We start from the raw sequence: 17,780 nt of genomic DNA on the forward strand, positions 1-17,780 counted from the left end.
AGTCTTTTTACCTGTTCTCCTAAGTTTGATGTCTAAGTTTTATATATAGATCATATAGGCAAATCCCAAGATCATAAATACTTCTGCTTATACAATGATAAATGAAATGCATATGTTACATACTTACATATACATTCATATTATGTCGTACTACTTGTACATATCATAGAAAACAATATATATATTTTTTGAGTTCACGAGAAAGGTGACCACATTTTCTTTAAGCAATTCATAATATTTTAGAGCATCATTTTTTTCTGCAAAAATTAATAGAAAAGTATCGAGGACAAATAAAGCTTGGTTTTTTAAATTGTGTAGTCATGTTTTTATTTTGTTAAGTGCTCTGCACCGAATCACATATTCACATGCCATGTGAATTATGCAGTAATCAAGTATATAGTAGAAAACTCTTTGTAATGTCAATCGATATGGTGATTCCGCTTAGCTATAACTATTCGATCATTTTTTTTAAGTTTGTAGCGTACGATGTAAACTCTGCAGAAACTTAAGAAAAAAGTTTCAGTACTTCATATTAGGATGTGAAATTAAATATAAAGTTTTGTTTATGTGAAAAATAAAATTGTATCGCTTCATTTTTCAGCTAATATAATGGAAATCTCTCGAGTTTTTTTTTTTCAAATTTAAATTGATTGTTCTTTCCATTATATATGGGTACAATGATAAGAGAGGAAATGAGAAGTAAGAAAAAGAAATGGAGAAAACGGAAAAACGTGTAATGTTGATAGTAAGATTCTCTGTTGATTGATGACTGTGAAAAAGGAAGAAGTAGTTGAGTCTTGTCGCATAACCTCGCTTTTATTAACGTTGGTTTCCCACATATTCTTCTATTGGTTGTGTTGTCCTTCGTGTTGGTTGCTATTTGTGAATGCGTGTCACCCTAATAAGCGATAAGCAACATCAATCCTATCTATGAATTTACATGTTATCATTTATGCATGTCTTTCGTAGTATATAGCATAGATTTCATGTGATTTTTTCTGTGATAATTATATTTCTTGAGATGAAACCAAAGTTTATCTATATGTTTTAACTGTGAAATATATATAAGTGAACGAGAAAGCAAACGTTATGTAATATCTGAATTTCAGATTTTAGAAACTGAAAACAAGTTTGAACTCGAACTCGCAGTATTGTAATTGTCAATTATAAATGAAGCAAACTAGGCTTTGCCGTAATTGATGAATGAATTGCACAAAAATCTGAATTTACGATCGATCTTAGTTAACATTTTTTTTACCAAATATAAGTATCCAACACGGTGATAATAATTAATAAATACCAAAGCAAGCCATTAGCCTTATCATAATATTAGTCACTAGTCTTTTAAAATAGAAGAGCAGGATTTTATAATTAACACACAAAACAAGGCGTTACAACATGATCATGGACCATGACATTATAAGTAACGAAGCAATGGTAAGAATGCAATGGTAAAAATGTTGTAGGTTACGTATCTGCAATAAGAAATAGAGTTTGATAAGATATATAAATGTAAGTGAAAGCGTAGATATGTGTATGCATCAATCAGTGACATACATGTGCAGCTGTCTCTAGATATGTAGAAGCTGTCTAGGTTTGACCAATCTCTCTATAATTTTTATCCCTCATCATGTAATACTCATTACCAGCAGCCACATGTTTTTTTCTTTAAATAATATTACAAACAATATTCTCGAAAATTACACAAAATAATTGTTCAAATAATTTAACAGTGATAGCCTACATACCCCATGCATACATATCTGGAAAATGACTATAGATATTTGGTCTGTGTATTTATAACATTTGTGGACAAAAGTAAATTTTACTTGGCAACATTTGAATGGGAAATGTATATTGATGTTGATTTTTATTGCGTCATGCACAGTGTTTTTGACATGATATGTCTCGCGCGCTTCAGATATAATTGCATCCTTAGGGCAACCTCAATGTTGAACCCTCATGAAGTTCATATCAAATATTTTATAATAAAATTTTGAGGAATTAAAAATTTAGAACCCCAGATTAATTTGGTCCTCCATTGGTGAATCCCTGATAGGGTTATTAAAAATAAAATGGTGGAGGAATTGGAGAAAACAAGAGCAGCAACAGAGGAAGTGAAGCTGTCTCTTCTTCTTGTAGATACGTTTGAATATATCGTGAAACTCAAAAAGACATCACCGGAAAAAACTCAATTCCGATCAATCTAGTACAAACCCATGTCGTTCATCAAGTCTCCGAGCATTGAAAACCTCAAATCCCACCAATCCATCAACAAATTTTGATACCGTCGTCGAATCCAATTTCCGTCTGAGATCCAGACACCATATTAGTATTCAGAGACATCAAGAAATTCTACAGTCTAGGAAAATCAATAATCTTAAGATGATTTGGAATTTTAATCGGAGAAGACGAAAGAATAGCGATAGGAAAAACCAAAAAAAAAATCGATAAAAAAGAAATTATTTCACTTATAGAAAAAGGACAGCTGGTCGGACGAACTCCTTAAAAACCGACTCCAAAAACTCTTCTGCAAAAATCGGTTCATAGAAAAAATGAACTTTTACATTTATTTTAAATCCAAAAAATTATCTGGACCCACTTAAAAACCTATGATGAATCGCTAATGGAGCTGCCCTTATAGTACTAAGATGTAAAAAACGCATGATACGCGCTAGTATATAATTTCATTAATGTGGCATTGGGTCTTAGTACCATAACAATGCAAAGTCGTAAACTAACTGTAAAACTTGTGTGTGAACAAAAAAAAAAACTTATGTGTGCATTTTTTCTCAACCGAATGATTTCGGCGTGAAGGCTGCAGAAATTAAATATTTGAGATATATGAAATGGTCGAGTTTTCCTGGTAATTTAAAATCAGTACCCAACTTAAAAAAAAAAAAAACAGTAACCAATTATGATTAAACTCGCTGTAAAAATATTCGAATCTTGATGAAGTCAATTTACAAGACGAATCTTCAACTAGTTGATCAACACAGTAGCTAACTTATGTGTATTTGATCATAAAATACAAATTAAAGGATCATTTTGATTCTTTACAATAGTTACAAAAATCAAGAGTCTCAACTGAAAAAAAAAAGTTAAGATAAGATGATTCAAGATTTTGGTTGCTTTTTAAAACTTCAATCTTCATTTTACGTTTTAATACTATTTAAGGATGCTTTTTGTTTTTGATTAAAATCAATCCTAGATAGTTTAACTATGTATTTAACTTTATGACTTTTTCTTAAATTGATTCCACATTTATCCTTGATTACAAGCTCAAATTTAGGAACCTTCATGTACATGTGTGGCCGTCACAGCAAAATGTACTAATGAGTCGATATGGGTTAGATTTTTTTTTTATTCATGGGGATCCGTATCTATGTAATAATTGGATTGAAGAAATAAACAAATGCAGCTGTGGTGACAGAGTAGTAACTAAAGAGTTTTTTCTTCTTTTCCTAGCTAGAGCATAATTTCGGTTATTTACAAATTACAATATTACACACCTTAAAAATCATGCAAAAACAACTTAAAATGTGGATTATAAAGGAAACTGAAGTTCATAACCCCATAACTTGGGTAAACACTACATCAATTGTCTCAAAGCAACTAGCATAAGAATATGCTAAATAAAACTAGAAGCTGAATTTTTTTATTAGTTGAACCGATAAAATTTTGGATAAAATTTCTGGTTTTATTACGCTGAAGCAACATTACATAAAAAAAATTATTAAAAGAAATTATCTAAAAAGATAGTTGTTGATAGAAACATGCAGCTTGAATCAATACAATAATAGATAAAAAATTAATTATATATGAAAAAAATATATACTAGTGATTATTTACGATATTGGTTAAAAGAGCTGAATTCGAATCTTTTCACTACAATTTTATAGATTCCATAGATTAATATGAGCTTTGGCTCGAGAGTTTTCGACTATCCAAAAAAAACAAAAAAAAATATCATCACGTTGTTGTGGTTTTTTCATGATGGTATTTTTTTGTACCGCTGAAGTCTGAAACATTTAAAATAGTGTGCAATCAAGATTTTAAGATAATATAATATCCGGTTTACAAAAAATAAAACTTGTTGGTTGGGAAATAGTAGAACAAACGAGCTAGAGAGAGAGAGAGGTTAAAAGAGACACAGAGGCACAAACTCACTCAAAAGCAAAACCATTTTGGCTAAACCGAAAGACTCGGTCGGAGTCTAGAGCCTGTCTCTTCCGACATCGTCTGCCACACCTCACGTGCATGCTCACCCAATACTCACGTGCACACGCATTTTTTAGTCTTTTTTTGTATTACTAAAAAAAAATATTTATAGACTATTATTGTAGTTATAATTAATGTTGGGAGAAACTGGGGAATTCATAAAATCCCAAGGAAAAAAGATCTTTTATTTATACGGTGCATGATCACCGTACGAGAAATATATACATGTCACTTTCGATTTGAGGAAAGAATATGTTTGCAGTATATTACGTAGAAGCAAAAGTCAAAAGACTCAAAAGTGGGAAGTAAAAAAGGCTTTTTTTTTTCTTTTCTTTTTTTATCGGGGACTTAATTACAGTATTGAAATTTAGAGAGTTTTACTAGAATCCAAACGCACTAAAAAAAGAAAAAGGTTATATAGTGAGAACTTAATCCATACAATGATTAAGTGTTATTAGTTATTAAGATGGTTAATTAGTTTTGATGGAAGGAGTGATTTGCTAAACACATCAATTGGTGTACGTACATATACCTCCACGCGCAGCAAATATTGACCCAAAAGGAAACCAAATTAAAGCATGCCTACTTTCATTCTTGTTGAGATTTACTTTTTGGTGCCATATCTTTTGAATTTTTGATCCTATAAATGTCTAAACTCAACTTATCCAACTTTACATTCCATTTTGTGGAATAACTTTTCATCTGAATTTAATGTTTCCAGATAGTTTCACCTCTTTTTTTGTTTGCAACTGCAATTGCATGCCATTAACAGAATCGGAGTACAGCCATAAGGCAAAAGAAAAAAAGACGAACACAAGAATGGGGATATAACACAAAAAACAGAGACGGTGTGACATATCATACGTTTTAATTCACTAAAAGATTACCAATTGATTTTTCATTTTAAGCTTGAAATTATTTGATGTCTTTGTTTTCTTATATTTTTGATCAAAACGTTAGTTAAGAGATACTTAATCTAAATATATGAGTCGTTGTGCTCAATTTTTTTAATTATATTCAAATAGTCTAATAAATTAATACAGAAATCAAAACAGTTCACTATATACATTGAGCAAACATCTTCAAAGTATTGACATACAATCAGTAAAGAATATCTACTTTGGAAAGAGTCAGAGTTGTTCACGAAACATGTTTAAATGTTCCAAATTAAATTCTCTTTTTTAAACATAGAATAACTTAAAGTCACAGTACTGCATAAAAAGGTAATAATTGGGTCAAAACCTTCCCCACTACATACATAGATACTGAGAACAAATAAAATCGAAATCGAAATCAAGAAGAGCAAAATTTAACTACCTGTTTTCCAGAAATAATAGTTAAATCATATGTTTTATTTAAATCAATAAGAGACGACAAAAGAATAAAAATCAATAAGAAAGATGGCGTTGAACCGAAAAGGCTTTACTACATTTTTTATACTACATTTTATATACGTCGAGAGCTGAAAGTAAGGAAGAAATTACTCTCTCTTTCTGTCCAGGTTAATTGTAAAGCACTTAAAAAAACACATTATATTAAAAAAGCAGATGATTAATAATTCTTTCCCAAAAAATTAATTATTACACATGAAGCTTAGCTTTAATTGGAGTATAATGATGTCCGTAGCTCTGTAAACATGTGAAGTTCTCCTCCTTTTGCGGCTAGTGGGTGCTCCATTGCGTATCAAAAGGAGTATTATTATAGTCCAAATTAAAAAAAAAAATAGTATTTGTTTTTGGTGACCAAAGTCATTATTTCCAATGTTTTTGTGTTCATAGCTCGTTATTTTTTTCTCGCATTATACGGACATGTCTCAATTTGGACCAATCCATAATAAATAAACAATAATTATATATATGTTAGATATACATCAATTTATGACTATCAACAGATATGCGATGAGCTTTATGCTCTTGTTTGTTTAAAAGAAATAAACTAATATTTTATCTTTATTGTGGTAAGTAAACTAGTAACTCTTTCTCTTCTTTATTAGTTGTTTTTATTATTTGTTTAATAACAAAAGATCTGTATATAAAGAAAAACCGGGACAACTTTCTCTTCTGGTAAGAAATTTTTAAATTTCATTTGATTTGGTTTCTATTTATCGATCTTCCGAACCTAATCCCCAGTTTTTTTTTTTGACTGATTAATTTTACACTAATAAAATTATTTAATTGAATGAAAGCTCTTTCACGCTTTATTCGAAACCCCGCCATAAAAATACAAAACCTTAAGAAAATTCCAGATCATTAAAAATAAAAAGTTATGAAAAATATGGAAAGATTAACTGATTTTTTACCATGGACTAATATCCAACAACAAAAATTACAATCTTAAAAAAGATAAAAAAATGTAAAAGAATAGTAAAAAAAAAGGTGGGACCGACAAGAAGAAGACATCAAGTGGGGTGCCACGTCAGAAGGCATAAGAAAAGATTTCATCTTTCCGCATGTATCCGATCCCAATCGGCTTAAATCTCAAATTGAAAATAAAAAAAAATTAAAAACAAAAGAAAAAAAAACACTTGAGAATCTGCAAAAACACCCAAAAAATGAAAAGTTTCAAAGCTTTTAAGAGCTTAAATTTTGCTCAGATGCTCTGAAGCTTCAAATATTCGTATGAACTAGAAAAGTCTTTGTCTTTTTTTTTTCCCTCTTAGCAGAATGATCTTTGTTTCAAAATCATTAGTTAGTTTCTCGTGCTCTTCTCCTTTTCCCCTTTTAGAGTAGAGCAATACAGATTCGTTTTGATTTTGTTGAAGAACTCTGTTTCCTGAAACAACAAAAGAAAACAAAAATTAGTTTATTTTTTGCTTTTTCTTTCTGGAAACCATGAAGGCTCCCTCAAATGGATTTCATCCCAATTCCACCGAAGGTACAAGCTTTTTATGTTCTTCATTTCGAGATTAAATTACAAAAAAAATTCTTTCTCAAGCTTTCTGGGTTTGGAATTCATCATAGTTTCTGCATTTCATGTTTTGTGATTTTCGTGATTGAAAATTGGTTTCTATTATTCTATTTCAACATGGAGTCAGCCCAAATCCACAAATCGTGTTTCTTTCAGTGTATTTAATAGAGTGGTTGTCACATAAATGCCGCAAATTTTTTGATAAAATTTTCAGACTTTACATGAAAAATATGCAAGATTTCATCGTATAACAGATTTTAATTGGATGAACAGGAGAGAAGAAAGCAATCAATTCTCAACTATGGCACGCTTGTGCAGGGCCTTTGGTTTCATTGCCTCCTGTGGGAAGTCTTGTGGTTTACTTCCCTCAAGGACATAGTGAGCAAGTAGGTTCCAAACGCAAACGAGAAACGCTATTTTTTTTTTTTGACGTTTGAAACAATTGAACCCTTTTTAATAGCAATCAATCCAAATAACGATCAATGAACTCTTTTCAGGTTGCAGCATCGATGCAAAAGCAAACCGATTTTATACCTAATTACCCAAATCTTCCTTCTAAGCTGATTTGCTTGCTTCACAGTGTTACCTTACATGTAAGCCTCTTTTGTCCCCAACTTGTGAATCATAATCAGAGAGAGGAGAAGAAGAGAACTAATCATAACTTGTGAAAATCTGAATCAGGCTGATACAGAGACCGATGAAGTTTATGCACAAATGACTCTTCAACCTGTGAATAAGGTTTGAATCTTCAATATCCATGATTTTAGCTTACGATTTGAGAACTTTTTTAACACTTGAGTTTTGCCTGATCATCCAAAATGTTGTTATAGTACGACAGAGAAGCATTGCTAGCTTCTGATATGGGCCTGAAGCTAAACAGACAACCTACTGAGTTTTTCTGCAAGACTCTTACAGCGAGTGACACGAGCACTCACGGTGGATTCTCTGTACCACGTCGTGCAGCTGAGAAAATATTCCCTCCTCTTGTATGTCTCTGATCAAAGCTACTCTCAAATTGTTTGTTTCTTCCCTCCTGCTTCCTCTTCTGAATCTGTTTTGCTAAAATTTCTGAGGATGCTAAAAACAGGATTTCTCGATGCAACCGCCTGCACAAGAGATTGTAGCTAAAGATTTACACGACACTACATGGACCTTCAGACATATTTATCGAGGTACAAATCATCTCAAGATTGGATTATTAACTCAAAAGAGTGAAATCTTCAATCTGATTTGTCTTCTTTGCTGTAATCTGATCTCAGGCCAGCCAAAAAGACACTTGCTTACTACAGGTTGGAGCGTTTTTGTCAGCACAAAGAGACTATTCGCGGGTGATTCAGTTTTGTTTGTAAGGTATGAGTCATGCTTAGATAAAAAAACTAAGCAGAAATTGATTTTCCTCATCTCATAAGGGGAACTTGGGGTTTAATTACTGCTTTGCAGAGATGAGAAATCACAGCTTATGTTGGGTATAAGACGTGCAAATAGACAAACACCGACTCTTTCCTCATCGGTCATATCCAGCGACAGTATGCACATTGGGATTCTTGCAGCTGCAGCTCATGCTAATGCCAACAGTAGCCCATTTACCATCTTCTTCAATCCAAGGGCAAGTCCTTCAGAGTTTGTAGTTCCTTTAGCCAAATACAACAAAGCGTTGTATGCTCAAGTATCTCTTGGAATGCGATTCCGGATGATGTTTGAAACCGAGGATTGTGGGGTTCGTAGATATATGGGTACAGTCACGGGGATTAGTGATCTTGACCCTGTTAGATGGAAGGGCTCACAATGGCGTAACCTTCAGGTAATGTATAGACTTTTGGTAAACTCATGATTATAATGATTATTTATTCTGAACCTTTTGTGCATGGTTTATGAGCAGGTAGGATGGGATGAATCAACAGCTGGAGATAGGCCAAGCCGAGTCTCCATCTGGGAAATCGAACCCGTCATAACTCCTTTTTACATATGCCCTCCTCCTTTCTTCAGACCAAAGTACCCGAGGCAACCAGGGATGCCAGGTAAAGTTAACTTCCATTTATCAGACCAAAGCATCGACATGTTTGATTTAAGTTTTCGGATACTAACCTTGGAGGTTTCTGTTCCAGATGATGACTTGGACATCGAAAATGCTTTCAAAAGAGCAATGCCTTGGATGGGAGAAGAATTTGGAATGAAAGACGCACAGAGTTCGATGTTTCCTGGTTTAAGTCTAGTTCAGTGGATGAGTATGCAGCAAAACAATCCATTGTCAGCGACTACTCAGCTTCCCTCTGCTCTCTCATCTTATAACCTACCAAACAATTTTGCTTCTAACGACCCTTCAAAGCTGTTGAACTTCCAATCCCCAAACCTCTCTCCCGCAAATTCTCAATTCAACAAACCGAACATGGTTAACCATATCAGTCAACAGATGCAAGCACAACCCGCCATTGTGAAATCTCAGCAGCAACAACAACAACAACAACAACAGCTGCAACAACAAGTACAGATGTCACATCAACAGCTGCAGCAACATCATCAGCAGCAGCAAGGGATTTATAACATAGGTTCCGTAAACAATGGCGTGACTGTTGTTTCTAACCAAGCCTCATGTCAGAATCAGTCTACTGGTTTTTCTCAGGCTCAGCTTCAGCAGCAGTCAATGCTCTCTAATGGTGCTACGATGACACAACAGAACATAGTTTCCGGTGGGATTAAGGGCTCGTCTCAAATGACATCGCTTGCGCAAGAATTGCAGTTTCAGCAGCAACTGGAATTGCACAACAGTAGCCAATTATTGAGAAACCAGCAAGAACAGTCCTCGATGCATACACTACAACAAACTCTGTCCCAAAATCCTCAGCAACTCCAGATGCAACAACAATCATCAAAACAAAGTCCCTCACAACAACTTCAGTTGCAGCTACTACAGAAGTTACAGCAGCAGCAACAGCAGCAGTCAATACCTCCAGTAAGTTCGTCCATACAGCCACAGTTATCGGCGTTGCAGCAGGCACAAAGCCATCAACTGCAACAACTTCTGTCGTCTCAGAATCAACAGCCCTTGGCACATGGTAATAACAGCTTCTCAGCTTCAACTTTCATGCAGCCTCCACAGATTCAGGTGAGTCATCAGCAACAAGGACAGATGAACAATAAACCTCTTGTAACCACCGGAAGATCACATTCTGGTCACACAGATGGAGAAGCTCCTTCTTGTTCAACGTCACCTTCCGCCAATAACACCGGACATGATAATGTTTCACCGACGAATTTCTTGAGCAGAAATCTACAGCAAGGACAAGGAGTATCTGTGTCTCCATCTGATTCAGTCTTTGAGCGTGCAAGCAATCAAGGCCAAGAGCTTTACGCAAAAACAGAGAGCCGGGTCAATCAAGGCATGGTGAATTTGAAGAGTGCTCCTGAACACTTCAAGTTTAAAGGTGCGGTAACAGATCAACTCGATGTATCCACAGCGGGAGCGACGTATTGTCCTGATGTTGTTGGCCCTGCACAGCAGCAACAGACTTTCCCATTACCATCATTCGGTTTTGATGGAGATTGCCAATCTCAACATCCAAGAAACAGCTTAGGTTTCGCTGGTAATCTCGAAGCCGTAACTTCTGATGCTCTCTATTCTCAAAAGGACTTTCATAACTTGGTTCCAAACTATGGCAACGCACCAAGGGACATCGAGACCGAGCTATCCAGTGCTGCAATCAGTTCTCAGTCATTTGGTATTCCCAGCATTCCTTTTAAGTCCGGAGGTTCAAATGAGATTGGTGGCATCAATGATTCAGGCATCATGAATGGTGGTGGACTCTGGCCCAATCAGACTCAGAGAATGCGAACATATACAAAGGTTAGATCTCTTCTTCTCCATCAAACAAAGCTCCGATCTTACTGCAACTTAATTAACGCAAAAAGTTCTAAACTCCTTGAAGGTTCAAAAACGAGGGTCAGTAGGAAGATCAATAGATGTTACTCGTTATAGCGGCTACGAGGAACTCAGGCATGACTTAGCAAGAATGTTTGGCATTGAAGGACAGCTCGAAGATCCACAAACCTCTGATTGGAAACTCGTCTACACAGATCATGAAAACGATATATTGCTCGTTGGTGATGATCCTTGGGAGTAAGTTCCAGACCAACAACAAGCTCTTATTAAAAATCTCTCTGAAACCAAATCAAAGAATTCAACATTCTGACCATCCTTTTGGCTGTTTTTTTTTTCCTCAGGGAGTTTGTGAACTGCGTGCAAAACATAAAGATACTATCATCAGCAGAAGTCCAGCAAATGAGCTTAGACGGAGATCTTGCAGCTATCCCAGCCACAAACCAAGCCTGCAGCGAAACAGACAGCGGAAATGCTTGGAAAGTACACTATGAAGACACTTCGGCCGCAGCTTCATTCAACAGATAGAAAACAAAAAAGATGCAAATACACCAAAATCAACTTCAAAGTACAGCCTTTTTTTCTTGTACTGCAAACAACAAACTGAGAAGACGAAGAGGAAGAAGAAGATACTGCAAGGTATATATTCATTTTTATAGGACAGTGATTTGATTTTTTCAATCTAACTTGATGTTGTTGTATTTTCTTGTTTCCATATTTTATATAACTTGTGAGCAACAAAAAAAAGGACAAGTCTATTACGAGTGTCTTAAAACAGATACTACAATGTAATGTAACTAAAGCTGATATTTTTGTTCCTCTCGCTTCAATGCCCAATTATCTTGGAAAATTGACAGGGTCTCTTAAAACAGTCAACAAAAAAAAAAAAGGATTTGATAACGTGGAAAACAAGACAACAAATTCAAAGAGTCTCAAGAGTTGTGAGTTTACCCGCGTGACCACACAATGAGACTAGCTTGTTCATATATCCGCCACGTGTCAATCCTTTGACATTTGGCGGCGTTTTATTAGAGCACAAACTACAAACGCGCTCTCTTTGACATATGAGTTTGACCTTTTTCTTCTTCACGCGCCACAAAAAGTCAAAAACTCACTCTTCACTTCGTCGCGTATATATACAGAACCTAAAGCGGCAAATTATATTATCCAATTCAAATCAGACCAAAGCTAACTGAAGACTGAAGAGTGAGGAACAGAGCTAAACCGTAAACAGAATCGTACTGTACCGAATAAAACCGGGTGGTTTGGTTGTTGATGGAGGGATCATCGTCGTCGTCGTCGTCGTCAAAGTACAAAGGCGTGAGGAAGAGGAAATGGGGGAAATGGGTATCAGAGATAAGGCTTCCCAACAGCAGAGAACGTATTTGGTTGGGCTCTTACGACACGCCTGAGAAGGCGGCGCGTGCCTTCGACGCTGCTCTCTTCTGCCTCCGAGGCGGCGGCGCCAAGTTCAATTTCCCCGATAACCCTCCGACGATATCCGGCGGAAGAAACCTGTCACGATCGGAGATCCGAGAAGCGGCTGCGAGGTTCGCTAATAGCTCGGAAGAAAACATCGTGAGTGAGAAGGAATCGATGGAGCAAGAGTCTCCTTCGACGTCGGTGGCGTCTTCGTCGATGATGATGACGATGGAGATTGATTCGGAGTTTTTGAGTATGCTTCCGAGTGTTGGTTCGGGTAATTTCGCATCGGATTTCGGGTTATTCCCCGGGTTTGATGATTTCTCCGACGAGTATTCCGGCGATCGTTTCAGTGAAGAGCTTTCACCTACACGGGGTTATTACGGGGAAGAGAATTTCGATGGATCGGTGTATCTTTGGAATTTTTGAATTTCATGATTCTCTCTCACGGAAAATCTGAGATTTTTGTTTTTTTTTCTTGGGAATGACGCTCTATCAAATTTGTTACACTTCGGATCCAGAATTTTAACTCGGATTCGTTTTTTATACTATAGCATGGTGTTCTTTTGTAATTTGTTCCCCATTTTTGTGTGGATCATTTCGATATTGATTCTTTTTATTTTTCCCCACCAAATCTTTGTTTGTTTGTTGATTTATAATTTATAATAATAATAAAAAAATTTGGATTTACACCATCACAAACACATGATGTATATTTCCGAATTCCGGTGGCTTGTATTGGACCGAATTTTTCATAGTTATACGACTCAACCCAAAAATAGTATTTCAGGCCCATTCCAACTAATAAGGCAACTACAATCAACCGATTTGCCAAGTACAAATCAATCTTAAACTTTGTTATTTATCAACATCAGCTCACAGAAAAAGAAAAAGAGATGGTGTAAAATCACAAATTTTTGTCTTGAAACTGTTGATTATAGATAGTCAATGTTTCAAGGTATGTAAAACCACAAATATTTGTTTTGGAACATAATAGTGATTAATTATCGATCTCATGGCTCGTTGACTCGAGTTCGTTCGAAGCTCATGGTATCCGTTGAACCGTTGAATCATGGAAAAGTCCACATTATAGCACTTCGGTGTGTTTTTACCGGAACCGACCAAATCAGATATAGTTTATCAAAAAAAAAAAGTGATTAATTATCTTGAATTTCTTCTTTGTCATTACACTTGGAGAAGAAATAGAAGAGATAAAAATTTAAACACTTTTGACATAATTTCCTTTAGCTATACGTTTTACTTAAAAATATAGATTAAGGCACTGAAAATCAAGAGCTAATCTAACGAACAAAATTGGAACATGATTCAATAGATAATCTAACATTCTTTTTTAACTATGAGATAATTTGTCTAAACCAAAATGATTGTTCTTAGCCACGCTTAAAATTTGTAAATAGGCTTATTTGATACGAAAAGAATATGAATATGTAAAATACGCAATGGGTCGTATCTCGTTAGTAAATCAACGATGTAGATGACAAAAATAGTTATTAATATAATCTGCAGTAATAAGAGTTTTATAAAGGGGTTAAACTATCCAAAAAAAAAAAAAGAGTTTTATAAGGGTACATAACGTAAAGAGCTTTTAATAGAAAAATGCGAATATCCGACCCGTAAAAAATGCGGATATCCGGTGGGGCTAACTCTGTAGGTTCTCCGTTTTATCTTCTTTCTATTGAGAGACTTTGATAATCAGCAAATTCTTATTATAAGGTTTCCTTCTTCGACTACTCTTCCTTCCTCCTCAAAAACAACTTCTAAATTATCGATTATGCTACTAAGCAATTCCCACATGGTTCTTCCGGGAAATCGATCAATTATTATTTCGCCGGGAAATTTCACGGCGAGTCCGAAAAGTCCGTTAGATATGAAATTTCCGTCGCCTGGTAGGTCGAAGAGGTACGATAACGGCGGGATTGGCTTAGGAATCGTTGCCGAACTCGAGAAATCCGGCATCTTCAGGATCAATCGGCACCAAATTTCGCCGAGACAAAACCTGGTTTGCTACTCTGAGTCCGGTTCGAATAGATTCAACTCTGTTCACTGTGCCCGGAGATTCCAATTCCCAGCGGAGATTGAGATTGATCTCTCCGAGGAATACACTTGCGTCACGAGTCGCGATGGCGTGACCAGAGTCTATTACAACGACGGCGAGTTTGAATTTTGTCAGAATCGATCGGACAGTGATCGTAGATGGGATAAATCGATGGATATCGCCGACAAATCACCGGCGAAGAAGAGGGAGGTATTAAGGGATACTCCATATTTCTTGAGTTTGTGTTGCTTGTGTAAGAAGAAACTTCAAGGCAAAGACATTTACATGTACAAGTAAGCGCCTCCAATATGCCTTTTTATACAAAAAAATCATGAAATTCTTTACATTATAAACTTCATTGAAAGCGAAACGTACATGATGCTTCTGAAGATTGATTAATTTTGTGTTTTTTTTCTTTGGTATTGAATGTGCAGAGGAGATAAAGGATTTTGCAGTGTAGAGTGTAGATCGGTAAATATATTGGAGGAAAATCTAAACGTACAACAAAAATCGGCAAGTGTTGAGTTTTTGAACTCTCCGTCCGCCGGACGAAAAAAAAATTCCGCCGGAATATTCGTAATATAGGAACTTACTAATTTTGAGATTTGATTGATTGGCTGATGCTACCTCAAAATTCTTATACTTCTTTCTTTGTCATAAAGACATATATCGTTATGAGTTTTGTATAACTAGACAACAAAAACCTCGATAGAAAAGACAAGAAATTTTCTAGTGTTAGCATAATAATCAGACAATCAGTAATAAAAAATAATAAAAGAATATTATTATGAGTTAATGGGACATGGTTTCGATTAATAAATCTTTTTCGGTTCAAATATGTGAAAGTAAAAAAAACTATTAAACCCAAAGTAAATTTTATTCTGATTCCTTTGGTGTTAGATTGATATTGGATCGGTTTAAATCTAAAACACTTTAAATACATCGATAAAGGGCATGTTGTTATATCAGACCAATGTGTTTTCAAAAGGATGGTTCGTTGTATTTTAAACAAATGAAAAGGAAACGATTATAAAGAATTTGTGGTAAGAAAACATATACGGGTGTCGCCGAGCTAGGAAGGAGTTTATATAATTCGGTATTGAATCCAGTGATTACATGTTGCTTGCTTGTGTAAGGAGAAACTTCCAGGTACATGTACAAGTAAGTTCCACCAATCGGGTGTATCAAACGAAAATTTGTCCTATAAAGTAAAATTCTCCGAAGTGATTTCCAAGAACCAAGACAATCTTGTACATAAATCCATTTGTTGTTGAATAGAAATCGAAATGATTAGAGAGATAGTGATGATAGAAGAAGATAGAGATCGTGATTTGGTGTTTATGTAAATGTAATTGTGTATTATCTATAGTCTCTACTTTCTTGAGGTTTGGTTGAGCCACGTTGTTTTTTTTAGCTGTTGTTACACCTACTAAGGACATCTCCAACCCTAAGACTTACTATAGGGTTCATGGGGAATATTTTGCAATTTTTTAAAGTTTGGTGTAAAATGAAGAACCTTACCATTTTAACTTATCCAACCCTGAACTTTTTTTTAGAGTTCATCATGATAAAAAACTAATATTTTTATTTGACTTTATATTTTCGAAATTTTTATTGAAATAAAATATTTAACATAACACATAATTAGCAAAGCATAACATAATATATAAAAAATACAAAAAATTAAAAATTTTAAAAACACATTACAAATTCAAACTTAGAAATCAGCAAAAGGCTAATTCTACTGTTTAGTTGATCCAAATGTATACCATAGATGTTCAACTAAATCAGATTTCAGTTGGTGATGGGTTCGGTTATCACGAACTTTATTACGAATGCCCATCATGTTGTGCAGATTTGTGAGTCTATCAGTTGAATAATCCATATCGACTTGTGAAGTTCTGCTTCCCTCACCTTGTTCAAACTCTGATAAATTATATTGAGTTTTGTCATCTCGCTCGTCTTCCACTATCATATTGTGTAATATGATACATGCCCTCATAATCTTTCCTATCTTTTTCTTATCCCAAATGAGAACCGGATTCTTGACAATGGCAAATCGTGCTTGCAAGACTCCAAACGCTCTTTCGACATCTTTCCGTACGGATTCTTGACATTTGGCGAAGAATGAATCTTTTTCATTTTGAGGTAGATGAATTGACTGGATAAAAGTAGCCCAATTCGGATAAATGCCGTCGGTGAGATAATATGCCAAACGATACTCGTGTCCGTTGACAGAAAACCTGACTCTTGGAGCTCGTCCTTGTAAAATGTCATCAAATACAGGTGAACGTTCAAGAACATTAATATCGTTCAAAGTACCTGGAGGTCCAAAAAAGGCATGCCAAAACCAAAGATCGTATGATGCCACCGCCTCTAAGACAATTGTTGGTTTTCCTGCACCCCGGGTATATTGCCCTTTCCAAGCAGTAGGGCAATTTTTCCACTCCCAATGCATGCAATCAATGCTCCCAATCATCCCTGGAAATCCACGTTCCTGTCCTACATCCAGTAAACGTTGAAGATCTTCTGGTGTCGGTCTTCTTAGGTATTCATCCCCGAACAATGAAACTATTCCCTCGGTGAAATTTTCCAAGCATGAAATTGCCGTACTTTCACCAAGCCGGAGGTACTCGTCAACTGCATCAGCCGCACTCCCGTATGCCATCATTCGAATTGCCGCCGTACATTTCTGTAATCCAGATAGACTAAGCCTTCCGATAGCATCTCTCCTTTGTTGGAAAAAAGGGAATTCCTGTGAGAGTCGTTCAACAATTCGCATGAACAAAGTTTTGTTCATTCTAAACCGACGGCGGAATAAATGATGGGGATATGTAGCATCTTCGCTGAAGTAGTCGTTCCACAAGCGGTTGTGGCCTTGTTCGCGGTGTCGTTCAATATAAGCTCTTTTCTTCTTCTTTGGTTTAGGTCTTGCTTGATCCTCAAGAAAAGAACTTAAAACGTTGTCGAAATGTTGATCACAAATTTCGTCAAATGTGTCATCACAAATATCATCAAAATGATCATCGCCAAAGTTGTTAGATGACGAGGCCATGTTCTCAGTTTTTGGGTTTAGTGTGAGATGAGAAGTTTGACAAAGGAAGAAAGTAAACGATGACTAGGTTTTTAGAACAAGAAAGGAGAGAGATGAGAAGTGTGAGATGGAAAGTTTGGTCAAAGGATGAAAATAAACGATGGAATTGGTTTTAGAGCAAGAAACGATGGGAAGTTTGGCAAAGGAAGATATACTGAAAGAGAGATGTAAAAGAAGAGACGACATGTAAAGGAACCAAAGCCAAC

The 17,780-nt window shown here is 35.5% G+C and overlaps 4 protein-coding genes across 4 annotated transcripts; 3 read left to right on the plus strand and 1 right to left on the minus strand.

The window, feature by feature from the left end:
• The first annotated feature begins 6,722 nt into the window (after window positions 1-6,722).
• On the plus strand, window positions 6,723-11,831 carry LOC18993000 (auxin response factor 19). The gene is made up of 12 exons (XM_006416464.2): window positions 6,723-7,095; window positions 7,402-7,514; window positions 7,626-7,721; window positions 7,810-7,866; window positions 7,959-8,114; window positions 8,216-8,300; window positions 8,388-8,478; window positions 8,569-8,929; window positions 9,008-9,146; window positions 9,234-10,969; window positions 11,052-11,242; window positions 11,347-11,831. Exons 1-12 carry the CDS (start codon window positions 7,053-7,055, stop codon window positions 11,528-11,530), a joined length of 3,252 nt encoding a protein of 1,083 aa, XP_006416527.1. The 5' UTR covers window positions 6,723-7,052; the 3' UTR covers window positions 11,531-11,831.
• Window positions 11,832-12,254: 423 nt separating this feature from the next.
• Window positions 12,255-13,044, plus strand: LOC18993001 (ethylene-responsive transcription factor ERF017). The gene has a single exon (XM_006416465.2). It carries the CDS (start codon window positions 12,278-12,280, stop codon window positions 12,851-12,853), a length of 576 nt encoding a protein of 191 aa, XP_006416528.1. The 5' UTR covers window positions 12,255-12,277; the 3' UTR covers window positions 12,854-13,044.
• Window positions 13,045-14,202: 1,158 nt separating this feature from the next.
• LOC18993002 lies at window positions 14,203-15,217 on the plus strand. The gene is made up of 2 exons (XM_006416466.2): window positions 14,203-14,773; window positions 14,915-15,217. Exons 1-2 carry the CDS (start codon window positions 14,217-14,219, stop codon window positions 15,063-15,065), a joined length of 708 nt encoding a protein of 235 aa, XP_006416529.2. The 5' UTR covers window positions 14,203-14,216; the 3' UTR covers window positions 15,066-15,217.
• A 1,004-nt stretch (window positions 15,218-16,221) lies between these two features.
• On the minus strand, window positions 16,222-17,535 carry LOC112084030 (putative nuclease HARBI1). The gene has a single exon (XM_024152288.1). The coding sequence runs from the start codon at window positions 17,533-17,535 to the stop codon at window positions 16,222-16,224; it is 1,314 nt and encodes a 437-aa protein (XP_024008056.1).
• Window positions 17,536-17,780: the final 245 nt, after the last annotated feature.

This window comes from Eutrema salsugineum, unplaced genomic scaffold (genome assembly GCF_000478725.1).
Source record: "Eutrema salsugineum unplaced genomic scaffold, Eutsalg1_0 scaffold_5, whole genome shotgun sequence".
Taxonomy (NCBI): Eukaryota; Viridiplantae; Streptophyta; class Magnoliopsida; order Brassicales; family Brassicaceae; genus Eutrema; species Eutrema salsugineum.